We start from the raw sequence: 27156 nt of genomic DNA, 5'->3' as shown, positions 1-27156 counted from the left end.
CCTTGTCCTCTTCCCTTTGTCTTCTGCTAGCTCTTGCTGGCAGATAAGCAGCCACAGATACTAATGTTCATGGGAGAAAACAGAAAATGGAGAAAATTCTCTCCATTATTTGACTTCATTTCTTGCAAATTGCAGAAAGACAGCCCTGATTTGGTGATATGAGAAAAACCCTATTCTAGCCCCTGGAACACTCACAGCTTCAGGGATATTATAATGCATGACAGGAGGAAAGGTTGTAGAGCACCAAGATGAAACTCTGAATAAGAGTTATCCTGGCTTTCATACCCAAATGCTAATAATTACAGGCAAATTAGCTCTTGGAGTCCACTTGGATTGTACCTTAAGACCAAGGTGGTGTGACAAGCCCTGACAAGTGGACCCCGGGAAGGCCCTTGGAGACACAGTGGGGTCTCTGTTCCCATGATAGATAGGAAATGTCTCTGTGAACTATAAAATATATAAAGGCATTATTCATTATCACCTCTCTCTGGCTAACAGTAGAAATATGAGCAAAGGGGGTTTGAGGCTGAAGGAAGTCAGGCCCAAGTTTAGCTAGCCCTCACCTAGACTCAAACCTCAGCTACTTACGACTTGTCAGAAGAAGCACTCATCCTAGTTCTCCAAGCTCATCCCTAACGGGTGAGCTCTAGGAGCTCTTTCTAGCAACAGTAATAGCTACCCTTTGTTGAGTGCTAAGGGTCAGGCACTGGGCTAGACACTTTATATCAACTCTTTCCTTGACTTCTGACCACAGTCCCAAGAGGGTGTTAGCATCTTCATTTTACAGAACTGATGCTGGGAAAATTCAAGTAACTCTCCCCAGCTCCCTTAGGGAGTGAGCAGCTAAATGGGATAGGAACCTAAGTCTTTCTGTCCCCAGAGCCGGAGCCGTGTGACCTGGGCCCCATGGCCGCCTTCCTCTCCCTGACTCATGGCAAATCCAGGGCACGTGCATTCCCCTGGGGCATCACATGACATGGGAAGAAGCTGTCTGCAGTCCTCCTGGGGGAGCAGCTGGTAATCTCCAAACTGGGTGGGGCTCCAGCCAGGGGGAGAGTCAGAGAGCACCAAGAGGTGATGGGGCCAGCAGGGCCCAGAGGAAAGTCCCTGGAACAGCACCTTGAAAGGGGAAGACATGGCATCACCACGCAGGGCCCACCAGCCCCTGAGAGAAAGCTCTGGCCATGTCTGTCTCCACGTTCTAGAGTCCAGTCCACATCTAGTGTGGGCATCTGTCTCAAAGTCCTCTCCTCTTCTTGGAATCTCTTCCCCTTTTCTTTTGAAGGTGATGGTGGGGGACAGCTGGGGATAGAGTGGGAACCAAAACCTTGCTCTTACCCAGAGGGACATGAGGAAGGAGGGGTCTGTACCTCTGGTTTCTCAGTCCTCTCTGTCCTTATTTCTGGATAAGCCTGCTCAACCTAAAGCAGGGCCTCCTCTCTCCCTGCCCAGGCTCTGCATGCCCTATCCTCATGTGGCCATCCCAGCACCATTATTCCTGGGTTTCTCAGGTGGCAACCATTTGTTTGAAACTAGCTCTTGGCCTTCTCCCTCTGGATTGGATGCCCTGCTGGAGTGGGGGAATCCACAGAACTCTTTCCTTTCCAATGTCTGGAGCCAACCGTTCAGCTTCTCTTTAGCCATGGCTGATCTTGGTTTCTCAAGGTTATACATGAGAGACAGAAGTCCATAAGGGCTCATGGGAGTATAAACACTCAAACTATGGTCCTGGAGGTCCCAGCCTGACACAGAGTCTGCTATCAAGACTCTGAGAGGTGTTACATGTTTTCTTTTATTCTTTTAAAGGCTTCTTTAAGTTTATGATTTTCTACTAGGTACAAGGCAAACAGAGCTGTTGAGATAAGAAAGCATATGAGTGACTTGACAGTGTAGGATATGCTTCTTGTCTTCATTTTTATTTTTTTATTTTTTAAAATAATTTATTTATTTGACAGAGAGAAATCATAACTAGGCAGAGAGGCAAGCAGAGAGAGAGGAGGAAGCAGGCTTCCCACGGAGCAGAAAGCCCGATGCGGGGCTCGATCCCAGGACCCTGAGATCATGACCCGAGCCGAAGGCAGAGGCTTGAACCCACTGAGCCACCCAGGTGCCCCTTGTCTTCATTTTTAATGTTTTGTTTTGTTTTTTAATTAAAAGAACATGACTACGTCACTTATTACAACCTGCCTGGTCTACAGGGGAAGGAGGAGACCTGAGGTGGTGGGGGGTGGTCTGCCTTCTAAGGTACTTAGGTATGCGTGTGCACACGCCCGTACACTGGGGGTTATGCTGAGTGGTAGAAAGGGCCTCTGCCACTAGGAAGGGTTTTTGCCAGGCTCGATGCTGGCCATTTCCCTATGGCTCCTGAGCCAGATGGCCACAGATGGTGCTGCAGGTGGTCTGGGGCATTCTCACTGCCCTGGGGACTCCAGTACGGTAGTCCTGGAGGGGAGAGTGAGTTTCTTTTTTTTTTTTTAAAGATTTTATTTATTTATTTGACAGAGATCACAAGTAGGCAGAGAAGCAGGCAGAGAGAGAGGAGGAAGCAGGCTCGAGCCATTGCAGGGCTCGATCCCAGGACCCTGGGATCATGACCTGAGCTGAAGGCAGAGGCTTTAACCCACTGAGCCACCCAGGTGCCCCAAGAGTGAGTTTCTTAAAGAAGATTCCTCACTAGAGGCCTGGATCAGTCTAGGAAAGATCAGGACAGGTGTCCATGTGCATTGCAGTGGGAGTGAAAAAATCTGGGAGCTGTAGGTAGTAATTATGCACAACCCCAAGGGAGATGCTGAGGAGTATGGCTGACCTGGCTTGAGGGAGGGGTGCTAGGCCACAGGACCCAGTGCAGAGGAGAACACAGTCAGATCCCTCTCCCCCACCAAGGATGCTCAAGGACTTCCGGTGGTACTGCATCTTGAGAGACTAGTGTCCGTAAAAGAGGGCGGAGGGGCATCACGCCCTCACCCTGCATGGGCTGCTCCATCATTTGCCATTCAATAAACATTCAGTAAATACCCACCCTGCCAAACTCAGATGGGCCCTGAGAAGCAAGAAGTGAATAAGGCAGCATACCCTACCCTCGGGGGCCTGAAGTCTGGAAGAGGAGACATAAATAACACATCATTGCAGCAGAGGTAAGGGATGAGGCAATTGAGGTATACAGAAGGTGCCATGGGAGCCCTGAGGCATGGCCACCAAGGAAGTCTGGGCTGAGTCACAGGGACTGGAGGTCTGAGTGCAGCATGACTGGAAACCACCACAACTGCGGCCCTGGGTGGAAAAAGGACCAGCAAGGAGGGAGAGGCCCGCTATGGGCAGCATTGATAATGTCCCCACCAGTGTGTGCCCGAGGCTGATAAGGCACATACCATGGCACTGGTCTTGCCTCTGCGCAGAGCTGTCCAGCACAGGGAGGGGAGGAAAGTCAGCCACTTCTTTTTTTTTTTTTTTAAAGATTTTATTATTTATTTGACAGACAGAGTTCACAAGTAGGCAGAAAAGCAGGCAGAGAGAGAGGAGGAAGCAGGCTCCCTGCTGAGCAGACAGCCCGATGTGGGGCTCGATCCCAGGACCCTGGGATCATGACCTGAGCCGGAGGCAGAGGCTTTAACCCACTGAGCCACCCAGGCGCCCAGTCAGCCACTTCTTAACTGAAAGATTGTAATACAACTTTCGGGATCTTGGGGCAACTACTCTGGGTTATGGGATCTCGACAATCAGTCATCCAGCAGCATGATTCTGGGGAGAAAACCAGAACTCCTAGGCAAAAGGAGAAGTGAGATTTGAAACATGAACAGGAGGAACGGGTCCGGCTCCCAAAGATGCCGGCAGCCTTCTGAGTCAGACTAAATGACCCAAGGGTCGGGGCTGTTAGAGCCGCAGCAGGGATAGCCAGTGTCATACGAGCACTGAGTGTGACCCCAGACAATACTGGCTACCTTCCCAGTGTGTTCCAGCACAAACACCACCCATCCACAGCTCCTCCAGGGGCTGGCCAGAACAGGCACTCTGCCTGGAAAGGGAGAGGGCCAACATGGGAGCCTCCTAGGCAGAAGAGGGGAATTTGGTTAGGATGGCGAGAGCTTACAAAGAAGAAAGCACAGGAACCAGTCCCTGAAGGGTGGTAGGAAGAAAGAGGACTGCTGAGCTGGGGAAGCAGCCCTTCATCTCCAGCTGCATTTGTGTGGAATGTAGTTCTGTGTCTCTGGGCCTGGGGGAGAGGTAACACTCAGTCACACCCAAAAAGTACCAGCCTCTGGGAAGGTCAGTGTCCCAGGAACACTGGGACACAGAAAGATGCATCCTTAGATCCAGCCCCAGGTCCTGAAGAAAGAAAACAGTTCCCCAAAGTGATGCATTCATCTTTAAATAGTTCACAGAGGCAGAAAATTTTTCTCCTTTCGAGCAGAAAGATTAAGGACAGAGAGACAGATATATTGGCTTAGGGTCACACAGTAAGTTGATGCCAGAAAGGAACTGGGCCTCTTGTCCTTCATTGTGCTATTTCTAGAGCTTCTGACTTTTTATGAGTCTAAAGTAGGGCCAAGAAGGGGCTCTTCTCTAATTTGGGGAGGTGCCAGCTTGGTTAGCCAGGTCCTCTGACCCTGAATGAATCATTTTTACCAAGGTAAATGGGTCTATGGAGCCACACTCTCTCCCTGACTGCAACCTCCCAAAGTCATTTGTCTGGTAAAAGGGGGGTGGGGTGGGGAATAGGGTGGGGGCAAGAAAATGACCATGAACGCAAGTGTAACAGATGTACCCAGCTGTTGTCGCTGGGGAACACAGATAAGGGTGAAGTGCCAAGCGCTCCAAAGAAGAAGCAGTCTCGGCTGACAGAGAAACTCAGAATGAGGATCTGAGGTCCCTGGGATGTTAATGCTGGCTCTGAGGATGGTATGTCATCCCCAAAAATGGCATGTTCCTGGCCTGGAACATTCAGTGAGCATGGAGGAGGGCTCACTGGGACTTGCCCTTAGGCGGGGAGTTTCCCTTAGAACATCCCCCAGCCCGGCAGAGCGGTGGTGAGTTTCTGTCTGTTCTTCCCTAACCTCCAGCTGAGGCAGACCCTAGACCACGGGAAGTTGGGTTAACTAGGAATACTAAAGCCCCAGCTACAGTAGCAGTTATCTGGGCCCCGGACTTCCCCTAGAGGCACTGTACTTCAGTAGAAAAACCACCAGATCAAACTTATTAACCAGCTGTCAGATGTTGGATAATTAACATCTCTGTGTTTTAGTTTTCTCATATATAAAATGTGGGTGCTGGACGGGATATCTTCTAGATTTTTTTTTTTCCAGTTCTAAAACTGAGAATTTGTTAGGAACTCAAACTTCATTTTATTCCCAGTACAATGGCTGAACTCTTACCACCACCCTCTGGGGTTCCTCTCATTTGTCCCAACAGGCTAGCACTTATGTACTTTGTGTCTGTTCTTCAAACCACGGCCCCTGTGAACCTTTCCAGCAACTGGCTTAGATGCCTGGTCTGCTCCCTCTCCTAGGAAACACATTTTAGACTCAAGCTTTCTCCCTCCTGCAAGTCTGAACTTTCGGTCTCAGGCTGAAATGGGCAGGGATAATGGGCACCTACAGCAGCCGCTCTGGCATGGCTGGAGCTGGAAGAGAATGGGGGAAGGGAGAAGGACCTCTCTATGTTCTCAAACCCAGAGGAGCTCAGGAACTCTATAGACATGAAACAGGATTGAGCTAGCATTTCATGATCTGCTCCAGCTGGATTCCCGGCTCCAGCAGAGTGTTTCTGCCATTCCTGATCATACTGGGTTTGATTTTATGGAGGAGGGAACTAGGGCCTACAGAGATGAACGTCAAGTCAACAACTACAGGTTGGAGACGAGAATCCAGATGGGCCCAGTCCAATATTTTTTCCACTTTTCCACGCTAATCATAAGATTCTGAAAGGACTGCTGGCCTTTCAGCCCAACACAGGGTCCAGTTAAAAGAAGCTGAAGACTATCAGGGTCCCGAGGATGGAGTCTGGTCCTGAGAAAGGTGGAGCAAAGTTTGGGACAGTGCTGGGAAAGACATCCACATTTGGAGGCCATTCCCACCCCTTCTCAGCCTTTGGGAAGAGGGGGGCACCAGAGGCCTCCAAAAGGAAAAGATGAAGCCCTTTAACCTATCCTCTCTGAGGTAAGGGGGAGGGAAAGTCTGGGTTTTCCCCCCTTCCTCTTTTTTCTTTGCTGCTCAGCCTCCCAGCCCCCAGGCCTGAAAGTCCCCCAAACATGAATGTATCATTGGATCTGCTTTGAGCCAACAGGAAAACCCGCTTCTCCTGCGCAAACCCATTATTTTGACCTGTCACAGATCCTCATCAAATGACCAGAGGATATCCGTTAAGTCTTCACTGAATCTCTTGCATTATCCTCCCCCTCTCCCCACCCCCAACATCCCCTCCAGACGCGGTGCCAGTATGGTGTCCCTCCCCAGGATAAATTACCCCAAAGTGTCATCAGCCCAGAACTAAGCAGTGGCGTTCACGACGCTCGCCTTGAACCTGGCATCCCGGGACGCCCCCTCCTCGGCCGTGGACAGCCCACTGCACCCTCGAGGGGTGCCCTGCTGCCTAGGTGCCCCCAAGACCCCCACGACTCACCCAGAAGAGCATGTTGAAGAAGAAGAGCAGGTATTTCACCAGCGGGCTGACGAAGGTGAACTCCTCCCCATAGCCGGCCGGCGCCCCGGGTCTCCGGGCCATGGTCCCGCCGCCGTCCCCCCGGGGGCCTATCTCCCCGCGGCGGCCGGCCCACCTGCGCGCCCTGCGCCCTGGGGCATGAGCCGCGCCACCGCGGGAGCCCGGGAGGCGGGGGAGCTGCGCCGCGGTGGGAAATGCCCGAGCCGTGCGTCCGGGAGGAGCGCCGCCGCCGGGAGTCGCGGGAGCCGCGGCGGGCAGCGTGAGCGGCGGAGACTCCGCGGCGGCGGGAGGACCAGCCTGGCCCGCCCGGCTCCCAGGAAACCGAGCCCGCCCCTGGCCGCCCATTGGCGCGGCCGCCGAAGCCTGACTTCTCATTGGTCTGTCGCTGATGTCACTAAGCGTCCCGCCATCCCTCTCCTCCGAAAGGCGGGGGAGACACCTGTTCTGTGAGGGACAACTTGTTAAAGGGTCAGTGGTTCTGCCGCCTCCCCCGAGAAGGGAAGCATCCAGGCAGCAGCTGCTCAAGGGAAAGGGGATGAGATGGAATGCACACTGCATTACACACCCATGTCCTCTACCCTGTTGCTGTACACACATGCAAACACACATGCCTTAAAATCAACAAGTACGTACGTCCTGTGTTCAGCAATGCGCCCAAAGCTGTGGGAATACAAAAGAAGAGAGAGAATCCCCGGGGGGATGGCAATAAAATCAAGGAGACAAAACTAACCTACGTGTAACAACTGGAAGATATTTAAGAGTAACGGCTATCCGGTTTAGTAACTATATATTTTAAATGCTTATTTCAGAAGCTCTGGAACCCACTAGTGGAAATTTGGAAGCATCACCAGCAATCCTGCCATCTCAGCTCATTACTGTTTCAACACCCCCCCCCACCCCCTTCCTATTTCCGTAGAATCTTGGTCTATGGACAGACACTGTGCTTAACATGTTGATCTGACACAAATAGGTTGAGTGCAGTGTAGGTAGTGGGCATTGTGCTGGCTACCATAAGGAATACGTAACAAGAATGTTATTGATCCAATATTTGCACCCTCCCCCCATTCATATTCCTAACCACCTCCTCCCCACGCCATGGTATCAGGCAAAGAGGCCTTTGGGAGGTGCTTAGGTCATGAGGATGGAGTCCTCATGAATGGGATTAGCGTCCTTATAAAAGACACCCTAAAAGAGACCCCAGAGAGCTTCCTCACGCCTTCCACCATGAGAGGACACAGGGAAAAGACAGCTGCCCAAGAACCAGGAAGCGGCTCTCACCAGACCCAGAATCTGCAGGAGCCTTGATCTTGGACTTCCCCTGCAACCAGCATTGTGAGAAATAAGTTTCTGCTGTTCATAAGCTACCCAAGCTGCGGTATTTTTGTTATAGCAGCTTTAACAGACTAAGAAAGTTTCCACCCTTAGTTACATGACCTGGGCAAGCTACTTGATGTCCCTGAGCCTCAGTTTCTTCAATGTTAAATGGGAAAGTCCTGTCCTACAATGCTGATGTGCAGATTAAACAAGATAATGCATGCAAATCACTTAGCATAGGCTGGCACATTGAAGGGTTCACTCAAGGCAATATTTTGTTTGAGCAGAATTTAGAATCCAGTAGGGAACTACGATAACTACACAAATAACTACAGCACATTTATTTGGTGGACAGTTAGTGAGGATATCATAGAAAGTGAAATCAAGGGAGGAAAAGACTTAGGACAGAAGAGATGAAAGGGGAGAGTAATCTAGGTGGACAAAAGGGTGCGCCAGAGCCTGGAAGTGTAAAAACACACTGTGTGTTTAGTGAAAAATAACCAGACTGGTTTGGCTAGAGCATTGGATAAGCTTAGTATAGCAGTAGAAGATAACACTGACTGATGCCAATAAATGTTAAATTAAGTTAAAATCATTGGAAGGGCTTGAATGCCAGACTGGGGAGTTGGTGCTTCATTGGTTTTGAAATAAAAGGTTGGGTTTTTAAAAAGATTTTATTTTTTGAGGCACCTGGGTGGCTCAGTGGGATAAAGCCTCTGCCTTTGGCACAGGTCATGATCCCAGGATCCTGGGATCCAGCCCCACATCAGGCTCTCTGGTCAGCAGGGAGCCTGCTTCCTCCTCTCTCTCTGCCTGCCTCTCTGCCTACTTGTGATCCCTGTCTGTCAAATAAATAAATAAATAAATATTTTTTTTTTTTAAAGATTTTATTTATTTATTTGACAGAGAGAGATCACAAGTAGGCAGAGAGGCAGGCAGAGAGAGGGAGAGAGGAGCAGGCTCCCTGCTGAGCAGAGAGTCCGATGCGGGACTCGATTCCAGGACCCTGAGATCACGACCCGAGCCGAAGGCAGTGGCTCAACCCACTGAGCCACCCAGGCGCCCATAAATAAATATTTTTTTAAAAAGATTTTATTTTTGAGTAATCTCTACACCCAACATGGGGTTTGAACTTACAATCCTGAGATCAAGAGTCACATGCTCTACGGAATGAGCCAGCCTAGCATCCCCAGAAATAAAAGTTTTGAAGAAGGAATGATGTAAGATCTGTTTTTTGTTCTTTGTATTTTGTTTTCATTTAGAGTGGGAAAGAGGCTGCAGAGAGGAAGGTTTGTTAGGAGACCATTATTAATGGTCTAGATAATCAGAACTATATATATATATACACACACATACATATATGTGTGAATACTACTCAGCTAACAAAAAAGGATGAAATCTTGCCATTTGCAATAACATGGATGGAGCTAGAGTATATTATGCTAAGCTAAATAAGTGAAAGACAAATACCATGTGATTTTACCCATATGTAGAATTTAAGAAGCAAAACAGATGAACATATGGGAGGGGGGAAAGGAGATAGAAAGAAACAAACCATAGGAGACTCGTTTCTTTTTTCTTTTTTTTTTTAATTTATTTATTTGAGAGACAGACAGTAAGAGAGAGCATGAGAAGGGAGAAGGTCGGAAGGAGAAGCAGACTCTTCATGGAGCTGGGAGCCCATTGTGGGTCTCGATCCCAGGACTCCAGGATCATGACCTGAGCCGAAGGCAGTTGACTAACCAACTGAGCCACCCAGGTGCCCCCATAGAAGACTCTTAATAAGAGAACAAACTGAGGGTTGGTGGAGGATGGTCTAGATGGGTGATGGGTATTAAGGAGGACGTTTGTTTTGATGAGTGCTGGGTATTGTATGAAGTGATGAACCACTGAATTCTACTCCTGAAACAGATATTGCATTCTAAGTTAACTAATTACAGTTTAAATAAAAGTTTGGGGAGAAAAAAGGAGAAAAAAAAGAATCAATGGGATGACCCAATGTCCATCAAGGATGGTGCTGTGTAGTAGGAAGACATAAAGCTGTAGAAAAAAGAATGAGGAAATGCTCCATATACCAAGAGCAATCTCCAAAATAAATTACTAAGTGAAAAAAGCAAAATGAGGAACAGTGTATATAATGTATAACATTCTGATTTTTAAAAAAGACAAAATATGAAATGACATTTGTATTTGCTTGCATCTACCTAAATAAACTCTGGAAAGACACAAAAGACACTGAGGAAGGAGGTTATGTCCTGGAATAGATGAGAACCGAGATGTGAAGAAAGAGAATTTCCACTGTGCGCCATTTTATTTTTTCTGATTTTTGAAGCATGGAGTATATTAACTCTTCAAAGCATGAAATTTAAAAATTTACATCCCTATTCTGACATGCAATGCAGCCATTTAAAATAATGTGGAAAATATAGATAGGGACTTGAGAAAAGTTCCATGATACAGAAAGTGCAAAAAAGCAGATGGTAGAATAAAGTATATAAAGTATCTGATAACCAGGAAAGGTCTTTGACTTATTTCAGGTCCTTGGAAGGCATTTTATCTATCTATTTGTTTGTTTGTTTATTTATTTATTTATTTATTTATGAGGAGATAGAAGTTTATTGAATATACCGCAAGGGAGCCCAGGCAGGACAGTTGAAAGGCATTTTAATCACTTGGACCATATTATGTGGCCACTTCAGTTGAAATCACAAAGATTACGTGATAATATGTAATATGGAAAAATGTAAGTGGAAAATAGCTTATTCACAGTATTACAGTATTACACAATATATGTAAATATTGACAGAGACAAACCAAAGAAAATGTAAAAGTAAAATTATTTGCACTGATGTGGTAGGATGTATAGCAGTTTCTAACTTTAAAATTGTGTTTTATATTATTTATGTGATTATGAACAGAATTAAAATATTTGAACAGTATTTCTGTAAAGCGAAAAACAAAACAAAAAACCCTAGTCACATGGCTGGAGCTAATGTTGGCAAGAGAGTGTGTGAAGGCAGGAAGGGTGCCAAGGAGGAAAGAAGATGCAGATCTGAAGCTTTGGGAAGGAGGAGCTTGAAGTAGAACAGGGCAGGAGACTGGAAGGAAGGCAGTTCAGCGGCCATGAAAGCCCAGCTGGGGTGGCTGATGACTTTGTGGTGGTCCCAGTTAGCCAGGCTGGTGATTTCCTTTAAAAAACAGGTGGTAGCCTGGAGAGCCCACCATGAGAACTGCAAATGCTGGGAACTGCAAAAAGGCAAGTAAGTGATTCAGTGATGATTTGAAACATGAAGTTGAAAAGCCCATCTGTGGGTTCTAGGATTGTAAAAGAATTCACTGCTGGTATGTAAGTCTAAGAGAATCGCGAGGCAAATCTCTTTAGTGCTTTAAATTTTTTTCTCATTATTTTAATTTTTTATTGATATGTAACATATCTATAAAATGTATTGTTCCCTTACTTATGTGCCCTTCCTTCTACTTGTTGCACATGTTCTTTTAAAATCTGAGATCGGGGGCGCCTGGGTGGCTCAGTGGGTTAAAGCCTCTGCCTTTCGCTCAGGTCATGATCTCAGGGTCCTGGGATCGAGCCCCATATCGGGCTCTCTGCTCAGCAGGGAGCCTGCTTCCTCCTCTCTCTCTCTCTCTGCCTGCCTCTCTGCCTACTTGTGATCTCTGTCTGTCAAATAAATAAATAAAAATATTTAAAATCTGAGATCAGGGGCTCCTGGGTGGCACAGTCAGTTTAGTCACTGACTCTTGATTTTGGCTTGGACCTGATTTCAGGGTGGTGAGATTGAACCTGAGTTGGGCTCTGTGCTCAGTGTGGAATTTACTTGAGATTCCCTCTCCCTCTGTCCGTCCCACTTGTGCTCTCTCCCTCTCTAAAATAAAATAAAAAGTCTTTTTAAAAAATAAGAAAAAATAAAATCTGAGGTCAATATAAAACTGTATGTCCAGAATAACCACAGTTTTATAAAGTAAAAAGAAGTATATTTGAAACTATATAGAAGGAAATGCATTTTAATATAAATGATAATGATCTCAGTGCAGTAGGATAATGGTTGCTTTATTGGTGTTACTCTCTTTAGTGAACATGTTTTACTCTTACAGGAAAAAGATGCTTGGGGTTCTTGTTTTCACTTTTTTTTTTTTAAGATTTTATTTATTTGTCAGAAAGAGAGTGCACAAGCAGGGGGAGCCACAGGCAGAGGGAGAAGCAGGAACCCACTGAGCAGGGAGCCCGATGTGGGACTCGATCCCAGGACCCCAGGATCATGACCTGAGCCGAAGGCAGACACCCAACCAGCTGAGCCACCCAGGCTTCCCAATGTTTTCGCAATTTTGATCAGAAATGTTTTCAAATATACAGAAAGATGGAAAGAATAATCCCAGAACATCATATTCCCAAAACCAAATTTTCATTTTGCCGTGTTTCCTTCATTCACTTTTAAGCCCCAGCCATCATTAACATTCCACCCTAATTAATTCAGTTTTCATATCTAAAAATAAAAAAATAATAAAAATAAATAAATTTTAAAAATAATGATTTTTTAAACATAACTACAATAACATAATTTCCGATAAATTTAACAACAATTCCCTAGTATTATTTTATGCCTAGTTCGTACTCAGATTTTGCCAGTTTACTCCCAAATATCTCTTACAGCTGGTTTGTTCAAACTAGGACTTCATCAAGAACCAACCATTGCTGGGTGATTTGGTGTTACATAGGCTTCTTTTTAAGAAACCCGACTTAATTGAAACTTCATAAGCAATCACAACATTTCATGAAGAAGGTGGCATTTGAAATCTAGGACCTTAAGTATATAGCGGAACTGACATGGGAAGAGAAGCAAGGAGGTCATTTCAGGAACAGAGATCAAAGTGAGAATATGAAAGAGAAAAAGGTAGCAGATGTGTTTGGGGAGCAGCAAGTAACCCAGTTTATTTGGATCAAAGGAAAAGGAATAATGGGGGATAGAATTAGCAAAACAAATTGGAGACAGATCAGGGAGGGCCTTAAAGTTTTTTCCAGTCCACTGTGTAGACCATTTGGGAATTCCAGTGAATAACCCATCAGTCCATAATCCCTGTGGGACAGTGGCTGTGTTTTAAACACCTGTATATCCCTGACATCTAGCGGAGCATACTTATAGAATGTATTTGTTGTTGAAAACGTGGTGTCACTGAAGAATTTTTAGTTGAAGACTAACATGCTAAAATCTCCTTTGGGAAGGTTTAGAAAATTGGCTGGTAATGACGGTGAGTAGAGTAAGAATTCAGAGAACTGACTAGATGGGGGCAACTGAAGAAAGCTTTGTGGAGGAGGTGGGGCTGGGCTACGCTAGACGGGGAAACAGCCTAAGCAAAGAGGAGAAGAACTCAGGAATGAGTTGAGCATAGCATAATGACCAGCGAGGAAAATATTTTCATTTTCTCATTTCCTCTGAGAAATGGGATTCCAAAAGATAGGGCCAGGAATGGTTCGGGGGTCTAAAATTGGTCAATGATCTCTATTATTACTTAGTAAATGGCTGCTGATCGCACTTGAATTCAGGATTTGGGGTTTTTTAAATTGTGTCTACTTATGTTTTTTCATGTAAGAAGAACTTACATACAATGAAAAAACAAAATTGGATAAGATCGTTCTGAGCCTAAAAAGAATCAATAACTCAATAAAGCCTAAATGAAGGGAACATTAAATCAGAATTATATTGGACTGTGTTCATTTCAAATTTGTTAGACAATTGAAATACAATACTGAGTACGACTGCATATACAACATGGAAATATGATTGGCAGTGTTAGCAAATTTAGTTAAACTTAATAGAGAAAGAACATTTGCTCAAAACCACATAGGAAATTGTGTGTTCTTTTTGAAGCTTGACGCTTTATTCCCCTTCCAGAAGAAGGACAGATCCTCCTTGATTATATTCAAGTTAGTGTTGGGAGGTTTGAGTATTATTGCACAAATGGAAAAAAAAAAAAAAACAACCCTCTACATTTGCCTTGCTGCCAGGAAAAAACTCAAACTTGTTTGGATTATATTTTGAGGTTGGTTCTCAAGATTTTCTGAACACAGGGGTCACTGAGGGAGTTCGTGAAAAAGGCAGATTCCCCAGGACGTAGCCCCATTAATTCTGAATCTTAGTTGGGAGGGCAGGTTAGGCAAACAATCACATGAGAAAATTATCTTCTTAAACAAGCAGCCTGTGTAGTTCTGATGCAGATCATCTGCAGAACATACTTTAAGAAACTTCTCTAAAGGACCCCATCTTTTCTTAGGTAAGAATATAACTTGCACAATTAAAAAATGAGTTCTAGTTTAAAATATTTTTTAAAAATCATTTTGTGAGGTCTGTTTGTTAGATCAGCTGCAAGTAATTTGAAAACACAAACAACAGTAGCTTAACCAAGTAAGTTTTTGTTGGTTGGTTGGTTTGGTTTGGTTTGTATCTCAGGCAACAAGAAGTCAGGGGCTGGACTGTCTAGGGCTGGTCCTTTGCATTCAGAGATTCAGTAATGTCCCCAAGGAGCCAAACTCTTTCTATTCTTCTGTTACCTTCGTGTTAGAATGCGTCCTTAATTTTCATGGTCAGATGGCTGCCTCACATCCAAGTATCAAGTCCACACTCCAGACAAGGGAAGGGAGCAGGAAAAGGAGCAAACCAGACGCATCTGTCACTTTCACAAGTGCTCACAGATGTTCTACCAGCAACTTCTGTTAATATCTCATTGGCCAGAACTAGGTCACATTTTGCCACCTTAGCTGCAAAAGATTTAGAAAAGTAGTCACTATACATATACTACTTCCTTGAAGGGAAAAAAGTAGTTGTGATCTTGTGGGGAGAACCAAACCTTTATTCCTGAAGGGTCTGGTCCTTTCACAGTCCCACCTCTATGGGTTATGGTAGTTCTTCACTGACTTTATGTGATTCTATGTGTCTCAGAGATACCCCAGGAGACCACCTGCATTTCAGACATACTCCTCCTTATCTCCATTGTGTAGTAACTTCTCGATTTCCCCTTAGTAGTCGGGATCGATCACCCCAGCCAGTACAGTAACTCATTCCCTTGTCTACTGATTCATGGGGCTACGGCTGCTTTGCTCATGAGCTCACTGGGCAAGAACAGGGATAGCTGGAGAAAGAGGACGGGTCTTCTTACGCAATTGATTACTAACACCCTCCTTGACTGAGGTTGCTCTTTGTAAGCATTCATATGGATCACAAGTATCTTTTCACATTCTGTGATCATTCATGTACACCTACCCACACACCATTTCCCCAGACCTTCTTGTCATCAACTTTCCAATCATGGTGTTTCTGTGTCTCTGACCATCCATCCACATCATTAGTCTCTATCCATGAGTCAGCTTATGTATGTACATCTGGCCACCTCTCTTTTCAGGCACAATGAACCACAAGGTCCCCAGCTTGAGTTCTGCCTACAGGGGGGATTTCCTTCACACCACCCTCAGGGCCACCTTGGAGAGGGGCTATAGTGCTATGACCACCCACTTTTGAGTAGGGCCAGCCTATCATGCAGGACCACTTGTAAGTGAACTCTAAATTCTTTCTTCCTTAGTCAGCTGGTCATGGGGAGCTCCCAACAAAGCCAGAGATGCAGGTAGAGGAGCAGGAAGCAGTGTGGCAGGAATATGGACATGGGCCTCTGTGCTACTTATTCATGCAAATTTCTTGTATCTTGAGATACAAGATACAAGCTTGAGCTCAGTCTCCTGATCATATACACAGCTTCCACTTGCTGATGGACTACTGCTGTGCATGTCCAACTTTATGACTTGGTGGATGGATGGCTCAGGACAGGATCAGGGGGATAGTGGCCAAGCAAACATTCAATATGAACTAAGGTCCAGAAGCAGAGCAGAGCTCTTTCTCCAAAGGAGAGTACTTATCTGCAGACAATAGCACAGCTTTGCTCCAAAGTCCTAAGGGTCTGTGCTTTGATTCCCCTATAGGGGTCTGCCAAAGGCTTCATGCAGCTGCTGCCCTGGACTCTTCAAACATCACTGCATTTGCTAGGTCTTATGACAAGTAGCAGAGCAGCTACCTGGCAGCCTGGACCTACTGTGATCCTTCTCTTGTCCTGAGCTGCACTCAAAACTGGCAGCTTTTCAGGTCATCCAATAAATAAAAGCAGCACTCCCAAACGAGGCCCATGTCGCCTCCAAAATCTAAAGAGGTCCACTGTGTCTCCTTCTTACAGATAGGAGGGGCCAGGTGGAACAATCGGTTCATTTTTTTTTAATTTTTTTTTAATTTATTTGACAGAGAGAGGGAGATCACAAGTAGGCAGAGAGGCAGGCAGAGAGAGAGGGGGAAGCAGGCTCCCCGCTGAGCAGAGAGCCCGATGCAGGACTCGATCCCAGGACCCTGAGATCATGACCTGAGCCGAAGGCAGAGGCTCAACCCACTGAGCCACTCAGGCGCCCCTCATTTTTTTTTAAGGGGTTATCTTGAATGCTTCTAGAAGTTTTCCTGAGGTGGAAGCCTCCTGAATTTTTGTGGGATTTATCTCCATCCCTCTGGCACACATAAGTGTTATCAATGTGTCTACCTAGCTCCTACTTCCTATTCACTCATTCGTCAAAGTCATATCATCAATGTAATAGACCAGCACGATGTTCTGTGGAATGAAAAGTTGACCAAGGTCCCCGTGGATTAGATCATGGCATAGCGGTGGATAATTGACATAGCCTTGAGGTAGGACAGTGGAGGTGTAAACTGTCCTGCTGGCTGGTAGCACACTGCTTCTGATGGCCTTTACTAATGGGTAAGGAGGAAAAAAAACATTCACCAAGTCAATAGCTGTCTACCAGATTGCCAGGAGATAGGTTGGTTTGCTCCAGCAAAGAAACCACGGCTGGAACAGCGTCTATAATGAAAGTCACCACTTGATTAAGTTGACATTGAACTGCTTTCATTCTCTAAGATGCACTTGTTGTCATGGACCAAATAAGCAAGTTGAATGGGGATGTATTGGGAACCATGACCACTATGCTGCTCACATCTTCGATAGTGGCACCAATCTCAGGAATATTGTGTTGCTTTGAGTTGACTATATTGATGGGTATAGCTCCATAAGGCTTCCACTTGGACTTCCCTACCATAATAGCCCTCACTCCATGTATCAAGAATCCGATGTGGGGATTCAGACAGTCTCTGAGCATGTCTATGCCAACTGTACAGAACTAGGAAGTTACCCAGAAGTTGGTTACAGGAACCCACTGGTCCCACAGTTGAGACACACCCGAGGCAGAACTCCACTGATCACCCGACAGCTGTAGGCTCCTGTACTGACTAGTGGACCGCAGTGACATTTTGGGTACTCAGGAGTTAATATCTGTTCAGATCCAGTGTCTAATTTTCCCTAAAATGTTTATTTCTTCTTTCTTAATGTTTCCGGGGAAATGGCCACAGTTCCTATGAGAGAAGGCTAGGAGGATTTACAGTGTGCATGTTTATGTGTGGTAGGTTCCTTCTTCAAGAAGACCTGCGTTCCCCTTCATGCAAGGGGCTCTGGGTCTGTGAACTTGTTCCATGCTGGGAAGTAGTTGGCTGATATAAATTGGTAAAATACTACAATTCTTCAGTATGCATGTGACCCCTTCATGGGTTATACTCTGTACCCCATCCTGTGGGGTATGTTATAACTTAAATCATATGGATCTAGGAGCAGTGAGAAGCAGTAGGGATGAATCCTTAGGAAGACCTGCACTCTCTTGCAGGGGGCAGGCTATTAAGAGTCTTCAGGAGAGGGGAGTCTGTTGCCAGTTCTTAATGGAATGACATGGAAACAATAAATAAAAGTATGGAAGTGTAATTGCATTTTGCATTTCAAGTATGATCCGTTCTTTAAAGATGTGATTTCATTACATAAAAACAGACGGAATTTGTCTCTTTTTGAAAGAGAGGTTGGATATAAATCAGGTTTCATAGTCTACATTCATTCTCTTATGAAATCCACGTATTTGTGACAGCAAGTGCTAGGATAGAAGTTACCACTGGCAATTTTGACCACTCTCAGTCTTGGATTTTATGTCCCCTCGATTAAAGGAAAGCCATGGCTCACCTTTTCAGGGTGATATATTTGTAATTAGGGTACTCTTCTCTGTGGTACTTTTTGTGGACACTAACCATGAGTACAAACCTGTGATAATAGGTTGAAACTATTTAATCCGTGAAAATAATTGGAATCTTTGCATCCAGAATGATATTATGCTGATAGGAATGTCAAACCCAGTATAGCAAACACGCTGTGGGCACCCACTGTATGTCAGGCATTGTGCTAAGTACCAGAGTACAAATAAGATCCAGCCTTAGGCATAAACTGAAGAGCACACAATCTAGCTGTAAGCTTACTTAAATTGTTTAGATTCAAAAAAGAAATTGGACTCTGCTTGATTAATGGAGATAGAAAGTAAATTTGAAAAGAATCAAGATAATTCTGGAAACAACATGTCAGCACCTCTTTAAAAAGAAAACAAAAATAAATTTAAAAATGAAGGAAAGAAAAAATACTTCAAACTGCTTTACAATCATAACCTATTCATAAAAAATAAAAACAACAACAAAAAAGAAAAATCATCCGTAAGCCCCCTGGCTTCCAGAGTTTTCTCTGAGCACACACATATTCTTCATAAAATTAAGTCTAATGATTAATGTTTTCCAGAGACCTAGAGAGCATTATGAAGAAGAGCTGGAATTTTTAAAAGAACAAGAGAAAGAATTCTGTAATTGCCTTTTGAACTGTCCTAATAATTCCTCATTTTACTTTGGAGCTGTTTTGAGGTTAACTCTTGGTGAGTGCTAAAATGGCTTAAACTTGCCTAGTGGTTTGAAATTACCAGTATACAAATTTATTTACAAATATATTTTGCTTATGGGGTGCCTGGCTGGCTCAGTGGGTTAAAGCCTCTGCCTTCAGCTCAGGTCATGGTCCCAGGGTCCTGGGATCGAGCCCCACATCGGGCTCTCTGCTCAGCAGGGAGCCTGCTTCCTCCTCTCTCTCTCTCTCTGCCTGCCTCTCTGCCTACTTGTGATCTCTGTCTGTCAAATAAATAAATAAAATCTTAAAAAAACAAAAACAAATATATTTTGCCTAGTGGTTTGAAAGAAAAGTTGAGTCTGAAAACCAAAGAAAAGAAAGAATGAAGTGACAATGAAACAATCTCGAGGATGGCTCAGTCGGTTAAGCGTCTGCCTTCTGCTCAGGTCATGATCCCAGGGTCCTGGGGTTGAGTCCCGAGGCCCAGAGTCCCGTGTTGGGCTCCTTGCTCAGTGGGGAGTCTCCTTCTCCCTTTGCCCCTCCCCCCTGCTCATCTCTCTCTCTCTTTCTCTCAAATAAATAAAATCTTTAAAAAAAAATAAAGAAACAGTCTTGAATTGGTGTTAAGAAGCAGCAAACACAGAGGCACCTGGGTGGCTCAGTGGGTTAAAGACTCTGCCTTCAGCTCAGGTCATGATCTGCCTGCCTCTCTGCCTACTTGTGATCTCTGTCTGTCAAATAAATAAATTAAATCTTTTTAAAAAATAAGAAGTAGCAAAGACAAAGCAGTCTTCATTCATAAAAACTTAGTTAAATTAAAAAGTAGTCAGATGGCCCTGTTTGCCTGGCACTGAGGGGACTCCTAGGACATAGGACTTACAGTGTTAAAAGTGAGCTAGTCTGGGGCAAACCAGCATGACTGGTCATCCTAGACAGAGCCTGGGGTGCCCACAGAATGCTTGCTATCCATACCTTATTACAGCCTAAAATCTGAAAAGTTCTGGATTCTGAAACCTACTTGTCCCCAAGGATTCAGAAGGAAGGACAGTGAGTCTAGATGTACATAGACTGTGTCTGGAAGGAGACATAAGCAACAGGTCAAACCTCCCTCCCCTCAGGAAGGAAACAGGCGGCTGGAAAGTAAGAGTAGAAGGGAAAGTTTTCACTGTATATAATTTTGCATCCTTCACCGTGAACCACGTGACCATATTACCTGGGCAAAAAATAAATATAGCAAATTACTGGGGGGAAAAAGTGGTCAGCATTAATTTAAAGTCTCTATGCATCTACCACAATGAAGCCTTTCCTGGTTACTTATAAAATCAGTGGTTTTCATATTCCTTGCTCATTTACTCTTTTTGACCGTGTCTATAATATTTTTTTTAAAAGATTTTATTATCTATTTGACAGACAGAGATCACAAGTAGGCAGAGAGGCAGGCAGAGAGAGAGGAGGAAGCAGGCTCCCTGCTGAGCAGAGAACCGGATGTGGGGCTCGGTTCCAGGACCCTGAGACCATGACCTGAGCCGAAGGCAGAGGCTTTAACCCACTGAGCCACCCAGGCGCCCCTATAGTATTTTTTTAAGGTTTTATTTATTTATTTGACAGAGATCACAAGTAGGCAGAGAGGCAGGCAGAGAGAGACGGAGAAGCAGGCTCCCTGCTGAGCGGAGAGGCCGCCGCTAGATCCTAGGACCCTGAAATCATGACTTCAGCCGAAGGAAGAGGCTTAACCCTCTGAGCCACCCAGGCGCCCCCATGATATTCTTTCCACACACATCACTTCGCCCTTCAAGAAGAGCAAGGAATGGTGTAGGCAGACCAGGCTCTTTGGAAACATGCTGCTTTAAGGGTTTCCAAAGTGGAGATGTTGGACCAGACAATGGTTCAGGATGAGGAGGGAATACTCCCTGTAAAGGCCATGGGACCTAACTAGTCAGAGGAAAATAATATTTGTAATGATGCTTAATAAGTGCCAGTCACTGTTCCAAGTACACGGTGTCTGAAAAATTAGGAGACACAGGATAATATTTTTAAATCACACATTTTTTAGCTTTTTTTTTTAAAGATTTTATTTATTTATTTGACAGAGAGAGATCACAAGTAGGCAGAGCAACAGGCAGAGAGAGAGGAGGAAGCAGGCTCCCCGCTGAGCAGAGAGCCTGATGCGGGGCTCAATCCCAGGACCCTGGGATCACGACCTGAGCCGAAGGCAGAGACTTTAACCCATTGAGCCACACAGGCACCCCCATTTTTTAGCTTTTTAAATAATATGTTGGGTTTTTTAATCCTAAGGTGTATTTTTAGTGAACTACCTCTAAATCTGGAGCAATGGATACATTTGATAACGAAAAAAAGTTTATTATATTTTATAAATACATATAATTATATATATAATTTGCCTTCTACTTTCAGACTTATTAGATATTCTTTAATGTGTTTATTGTACTTTTTAATTATTATAATTGGACCTATTGCTTTATTTTATTATTATTATTATTATTTTAAAGTAGTATATATTTTTACTTTAACAGTATTTTTTTAATGCACACTGTGGGGCTTGAACTTACAACCCTGAGATCAAGGGTCACATGCTCTACTGACTGTGCCAGTCAGGCCCCTCTGGACTCATTGCTTTAAATTGGGGGTTGTTCAAGGGTTAGAAAAAAGATACAATATCTTATGTAACTAACATACTGTTTAAAAACAAGTTTATTTTATGTTCCTTGAGTTTTCAGACACCCTACTCTTTGTATGTATGAATTAATTTCTCCCTTTCTATGATGGCATGAGGTACTATTTATTATCTGTACTTGGCAGATGAGGAAACTGAGGCAGGATGAGTTGCCTAATTTGCCCAAGGTCATACAGACAGACACAGCCAGAAAAGTATAGAGTCTGGGTTTCAACCCAGATAGACTAGCTTTAGATCTGTGCTCACAACCACTCAACCTTAGTGCCTCTTACAAGAAAAGTGTCTGAAGGAGAAGTGACTTGGAACTGACTGAGTCCATGAAGGGTCCAAAATCAGATTCTGAAGAAGGGTGAAAAGAAGCTGGTGTTAAATGTGCAATATTTCTAGGTTGCCCTGAAGTCTCCATATGACCCACTTGTGATTACAGGATACATAGCTGATGAAAAATATAAAGAAATGATATTCTAATATTTACGTAACCCCCCTCCTGAGTCTCCATTTCTTTTTCTTTCTTTCTTTCTTTCTTTCTTTCTTTCTTTCTATCTTTCTTCCTCTTTCTTTCTTTCTTTCCTTTTTAAAAAAGATTTTATTTACTTATTTGTCAGAGAGAGAGAGAGAAAGAGCAGAAGCAGGTAAGTTGCAGGCAGAGGGAGAAGCAGGCTCCCGCTGAGCAGGGATCCCAATGCGGGGCTCCATCCCAGGATCCTGGGATCGTGACCTGAGCCGAAGGCAGATGCTTAACTGACTGAATCACCCAGGTGTCCCTTGAGTCTTCATCTCTAACTGCTGCCATTTTCTACAAAAGATTTAAGCAATACATTCAAACTCCACCAGGTTAGAAGGCAACATGCTGCCCAGGAGGAGTTCTGCAAAACAGAAAAACTTTAGGACAAGCCCAAACAATGGTTTGCATATAGGCCTCTTTGAACAATAGATGAATTTCCATTGTCCCAGTGTTAAAAATTCTGAAATCGAATGCCTTTAGCTTTGCCTTACCCTTTCCAATTAACTCCTAATTATATATATTCAGTCAGCTTCAAATATTCCATTACCTCCCTGGCCCTAGTAGGCATGTAAGATTACAGTCTCGGGGCTAGAACTAGACCCCGTTAGGAATGGAGGACACGAGGAGAGAAAGAGAGAGATTTTGCGATGCTGGAGTGATACAGCCGATGAGCAGCCAGCGACAAATGATTCAAAGTCATTAGGGGCACGTTGTTAATAGGGGTGAGGCTAGCTAGAGGGAAGGCTAACAGGACAGAAACATGTTACAGGGGAATCTAAAAAATCCAACATACTGTGGGAATGGTGAAAAGATAATCCTGGTGGACATGTAAGGTGGCAAAAGGCCCTAGAAAACTTTGGTGTTTTGTTTTGTTTTGTTTTCAGCAGGAAGATTACCAACCAGCAAAAGAGTGGAGAAGTTTCGGGTTCTTTTGCACTCTCTGAAGAAATCAAAAGTCCTGAGGTCTGTCAGAACCCAGCGAAAAATTCCGATCATACCCAACTTCCACTGGCATTATCATCCTTCTAGATCACAGCGGGTGGAGATAACAATATGCAGAACTCAGTAAGGCATCTGGGAGGAGCATCATGGGCAAAGGTGAAGAGGTGAGGCGGGGTGTGCCTTTTCCAGGGAGGAAGAGCCCGAGAAGTAGCGGGACCTGGAAACCTGGAACAGATTGTATAGAGGAGGAGCAAGGAAGAAGTTTGGGGCTGATTGTGGAGGGTTTCAGAAGACAGGGAGAAGAGTTCAGCTTGTGTGAGCGGGGAAACAAACAAGGTTTGGGATTTCAAGCCCTGCATGCCTTGGAGATGTCTGGTCTACAGGATGTCTGGAACTGGAGGGCTGCCTGGGTGGCTCAGTCAGTTAAACGTCTGTTTTCGGCTCAGGTCATGATCCCAGTGTTCTGGGATGGAGCCTGGTTTGGAGCCCCATATTGGGCTCCCTCCTGGATGAGCCTGCTTCTCCCTTTTCTTCTGCCCCTCCCCTGCTTGTGTTCTCTCTTGCTGTCTACCTCAAATAAATAAATGAAGTCTCTTTAAAAATTAAAAAAAGAAGGATGTCTGGAACTGGATCATGTGTAGGAAGTCAGAACTGCAGCTGTAGAGTAGAAGACATAGAGGAAAACTGGCCTTTGTAGAACAGGTCTGGTCAGGGAGGTGACTTATCAATCCAGCGGTGACCTCAGAAGAAGCATGATTCTGTGGAATTGGGACTAGGACTATCCACTGCAAAGCAAACAAGGTTTATACCCAACAAGCAGCTTTATACCCAAATAAGTTTAGATCGCAGTCCATTTCTTTTGTCATTTCAGGGGCTCCATTAAGTTTCCCTTCCCCTACTTCTCACCCTTACCAGTTTACCTGAATCCTTTCTCTAATCGAATCCTAATCGAATCTCATTTTAGATTAAGGCACTGAATTGCTTATTCAAATGCAAATAGTTTTGGGAGGGATACCCAGCCCAGTATCTACACTTCAGGCTGTAGATAGGATGTATTTAGGAAAACATTTATTTTGTATGCCCTCCATTCAAGTCACCCAGAAATTAAAGATGATAGAGTTCAGACAGAATCTCATGAGTCTGAAATTCAGTCTCTGATTTCCGGGGAGAAACTGTTTCAAACACCTAAACGAGTTTAACTGACTTCCCACCCATTGTTTTTCCAACCCCGGCATCCATCCCTTGCTACTGCTACTAGCATTCAAGGTTTCCTTTCGGAACCGCTACCTTCCCTCTCAGCCTGAATCTGGAAAGCAGTGATATATTTTCGAGCACCCGAGTTGAAGCCGCTTTCTCTGTTCTAGCCAATCAGAACCCGAGGATAGATATTTGCTCCAACTTGGTCCAATCAGAAGGAATCCTGGAATTTGGGCGGGGTGGGGGTGGGGGTAGAGGAACAAGAGGGAAAGAAATTACCTCTCTCTTTGGCTGGGACTCCCAGCATTACAAGTGACCTGCTGCCACCGAGAGCCACCACCCAGGATGAAGTTAACACAGAGGAAAGGCAGAGCTGCATGATCGGGTGAAACTAAGTCCTGATGACATTGCTTGAGCCCCAAGATCCAATAGCGCCTGAAATCAGCCCTGTCCTTAGACTGTCAAGCTACATGAATCAATAAATTCATTTGTTTTGCCTTATTCAGATTAAAATGGATTTTTCAGTCACCTTGCAACATAAAATCATTGCAACAGTCTGAATATGTGTGTCCCCCTCCAAACTCATATGGGGAAACCTAATGCCCAATGTGATAGTATTAGGATGTGGGGGCCTCTGTGAAGTGATTATTAGGTCATGAGGGTGGAACCCTACAAAGGAGACCCCAGAGAACTAGCTCCTCTCTTCAGGCATATGATAACACAGCAAGAAGACAGCCGCCTGGGAACCAGGAAGCAGATTCTCACCAGACATGGAATCTGCTGGACGCCTTGATCTTGGACTTTAAACAGACATAAATATCCGTTGTCTATAAGCCACCCTGTCTGTGGTATTTTGTTATAGCAGCCAGACAGATCCAGACAAGTACTGACCTTTTCTTAGGAATTCATCCCTTATGCAAGGTCACCGCGATGTAGCCAGACCTAGCATTCTTGTTCTCACACTTTGCTTTCTTTAGACTTCTTTACTTCTGGTAATTGCCCGATGACCCCCTTTCTGCCCCTCCAGTAAAAGGAAGCACAGCAGAGCTCTTTTTAAAAGGTGGGTCCCCAAGGCTGGTGATGGTGATGACTAACAGTTAAGTGCAGTCACCGCGGTTGGCCGGTTGGCGGGGGCCTTCCTTAAACAGACAAGTCACCCCGGTATGAAGACCGTTCTCCCGGCAGTGCTAGAAAGAACCCCACCCAGAACCCAAAAAGAACCCATCGCCAGCTCCTTACCAAGGTAGTAAATAACCCCAAGAAGTTTGGCTCCCTCAGCTTAGGACAACCAAGAAATGAGTCAGCTTTCTGGAGAAAACGCCTTCCCCCAGTCTGTGATTCACCATCCCGAGCAGGCTTCCGCCCCACCCCCACACCAGTGAGGCCTATGCATTTCTTTCAAGAGCATAATAATACCTTCTATTTGAAAAGCGCTGAAGTGCTGTACCTCTTTCAAAGTACTTGTGCATTAATTATCTCATTAGGATACCAGATTTGCTATTTTTCCCTTCAGATTTGTTTAAAAAAAAAAAAAAAAACTAAACTAAACTAAAATCCAGTGGGGAAATTTTTTCTATGGCTTTCAGTGAGTCTTAAGAGGAAAAGATCAGAATGCAATCCAAGAACGACACTTTCCTAGGGCCATAAATATTATCTTTCTATCTTCTGCTAGAAATAACAAGGGGCAGAGGAAAGGACACTGAGTGGGCTTTCCTCCACATCAGCCACTCAGTAGCTGTGTGACCTGGACACGCTCCTTGATCTCTCTGTGCTTCTGTTTCTTCCATTGTAAAATGGTGGCATTGAGGCTTCCTGGGGGGATTGGCCTTGATATCTTCCGGGGGCCATTAAAGCTGTGAGGTTTTGTGGCTTGGGGAATTGTAAAGCCTGAAGGGTCTAATTTATAAGCAAGTTGGCCTGCGTTAATGAGGCCAGCCGCTATTTTGGGGTGTGCAGGAGAGAGAGCCCCTGCCCTGGGTGCCAGGGGCCACAGCACAGTGGGACATAAAGCTGAGCACAACTGACTCCCCAGAGACTCCAAGGCCCTCTTCCAAAGTGGTAGGTAGTTGGCAGTGGTTAGTTGGTTAGAAGAAGAGGGAGCACCTAACCATTCACAGAACGCTGACCTTTTCATAGATCAGGACACTCTGCAGCCTGTGGGTTGAAGCACAAGAAGAAATCGGATGGGTTCTTGGAATGGAAGTGGACCCCTGGCATCTCCCTGGAGGTGTGGTCTTCATAGGGCTTGGCAGCTGGGGGTCTGCGGGTAGGAAGTCCTCCTTAGCAATACAGAGTCTGGCCCAAGACATATTTCTTGCTGAGTTCAACATTCTCTGCACAACTCTTTCCTTTAGCAAGTGCTTTCTGCACAGCGGGGAGGTGGTGGATCCCCCACCTCCATGAGCCCCTTCTGTGTGACTACACTCTCTAATATACCTTGGCTCTTCCTTCCATTTTCAATGACTACTTCAAGAAGCTGGATGTCAGCGGTTTATCTTGTCTCAATCTTAGTGCCTGGATTTTGTATCTTTTGAGAGCAAGGACTATGATACCTTAGATGGCCTCCTGCCTTTCTCAGCCTAGCTTCGGCTCTGAGCCCTCCTTCAACCTGTCCCCTCCCCTACATCTCCCCGCTACACACACACCAATTATGTACCTTGTCCTCTTAGGAAATTTTTCTCTGTCCCTAAACAAATTCCTGCTAAAGTGCTGGTAGTTGCTAAGACTCATTACCTTCCCATCCCCCCTGCCACTGCTCCAAATATATATTTGCATTTTAGCAGGAACACTGATCCAGTTTGGCAGAACAATCCCATTAAAGGAACAAAGTTGTTTCAGCATCAGACCGATGATGGGAGATATTTTTGTCCTTAAGGAAGTGCCTTTTTTTGGCCCCTCCACTTACCTAGAGGAGGCTGGGTACTGGTGAGGTCAGAGCTCACCAGGGAAGCCTGGCCAATCAGGCCTTCCCCTGAGCCAATAGTGCCATCCTATTCATGATCAGCTCTGCGATTTTAATACCCAGAACAAAATCTGCCACATTGCGTTTGCCAACCTC

General features: G+C 44.9%; 1 protein-coding gene across 6 annotated transcripts in view; it reads right to left on the bottom strand.

The window, feature by feature from the left end:
- TSPAN33 (tetraspanin 33) overlaps positions 1–27156 on the bottom strand; it is a 56820-nt gene that overhangs the window by 19499 nt on the left and 10165 nt on the right. For 3 of the 6 annotated variants that reach the window (XM_080817997.1, XM_080817998.1, XM_080817999.1), the window contains exon 1: positions 6616–6847. The exons of 1 other annotated variant lie outside the window; for it this stretch is intronic. In XM_080817997.1, the coding sequence (XP_080674123.1) occupies positions 6616–6717 (102 nt within the window). In that variant the 5' untranslated portion in view covers positions 6718–6847. Of the gene's footprint in view, positions 1–6615; positions 6928–14530; positions 14738–27156 lie in introns of those variants that run through there. 2 more of the 6 variants (XM_080818000.1, XM_080818002.1) reach the window with 2 other exon arrangements.

This window comes from Martes martes, assembly GCF_963455335.1.
Source record: "Martes martes genome assembly, chromosome: 11".
In the NCBI taxonomy this organism is placed as follows: Eukaryota; Metazoa; Chordata; class Mammalia; order Carnivora; family Mustelidae; genus Martes; species Martes martes.
Note: the sequence above shows the minus strand (reverse complement) of the source record. Positions and strands in the feature narration are given on the sequence as shown.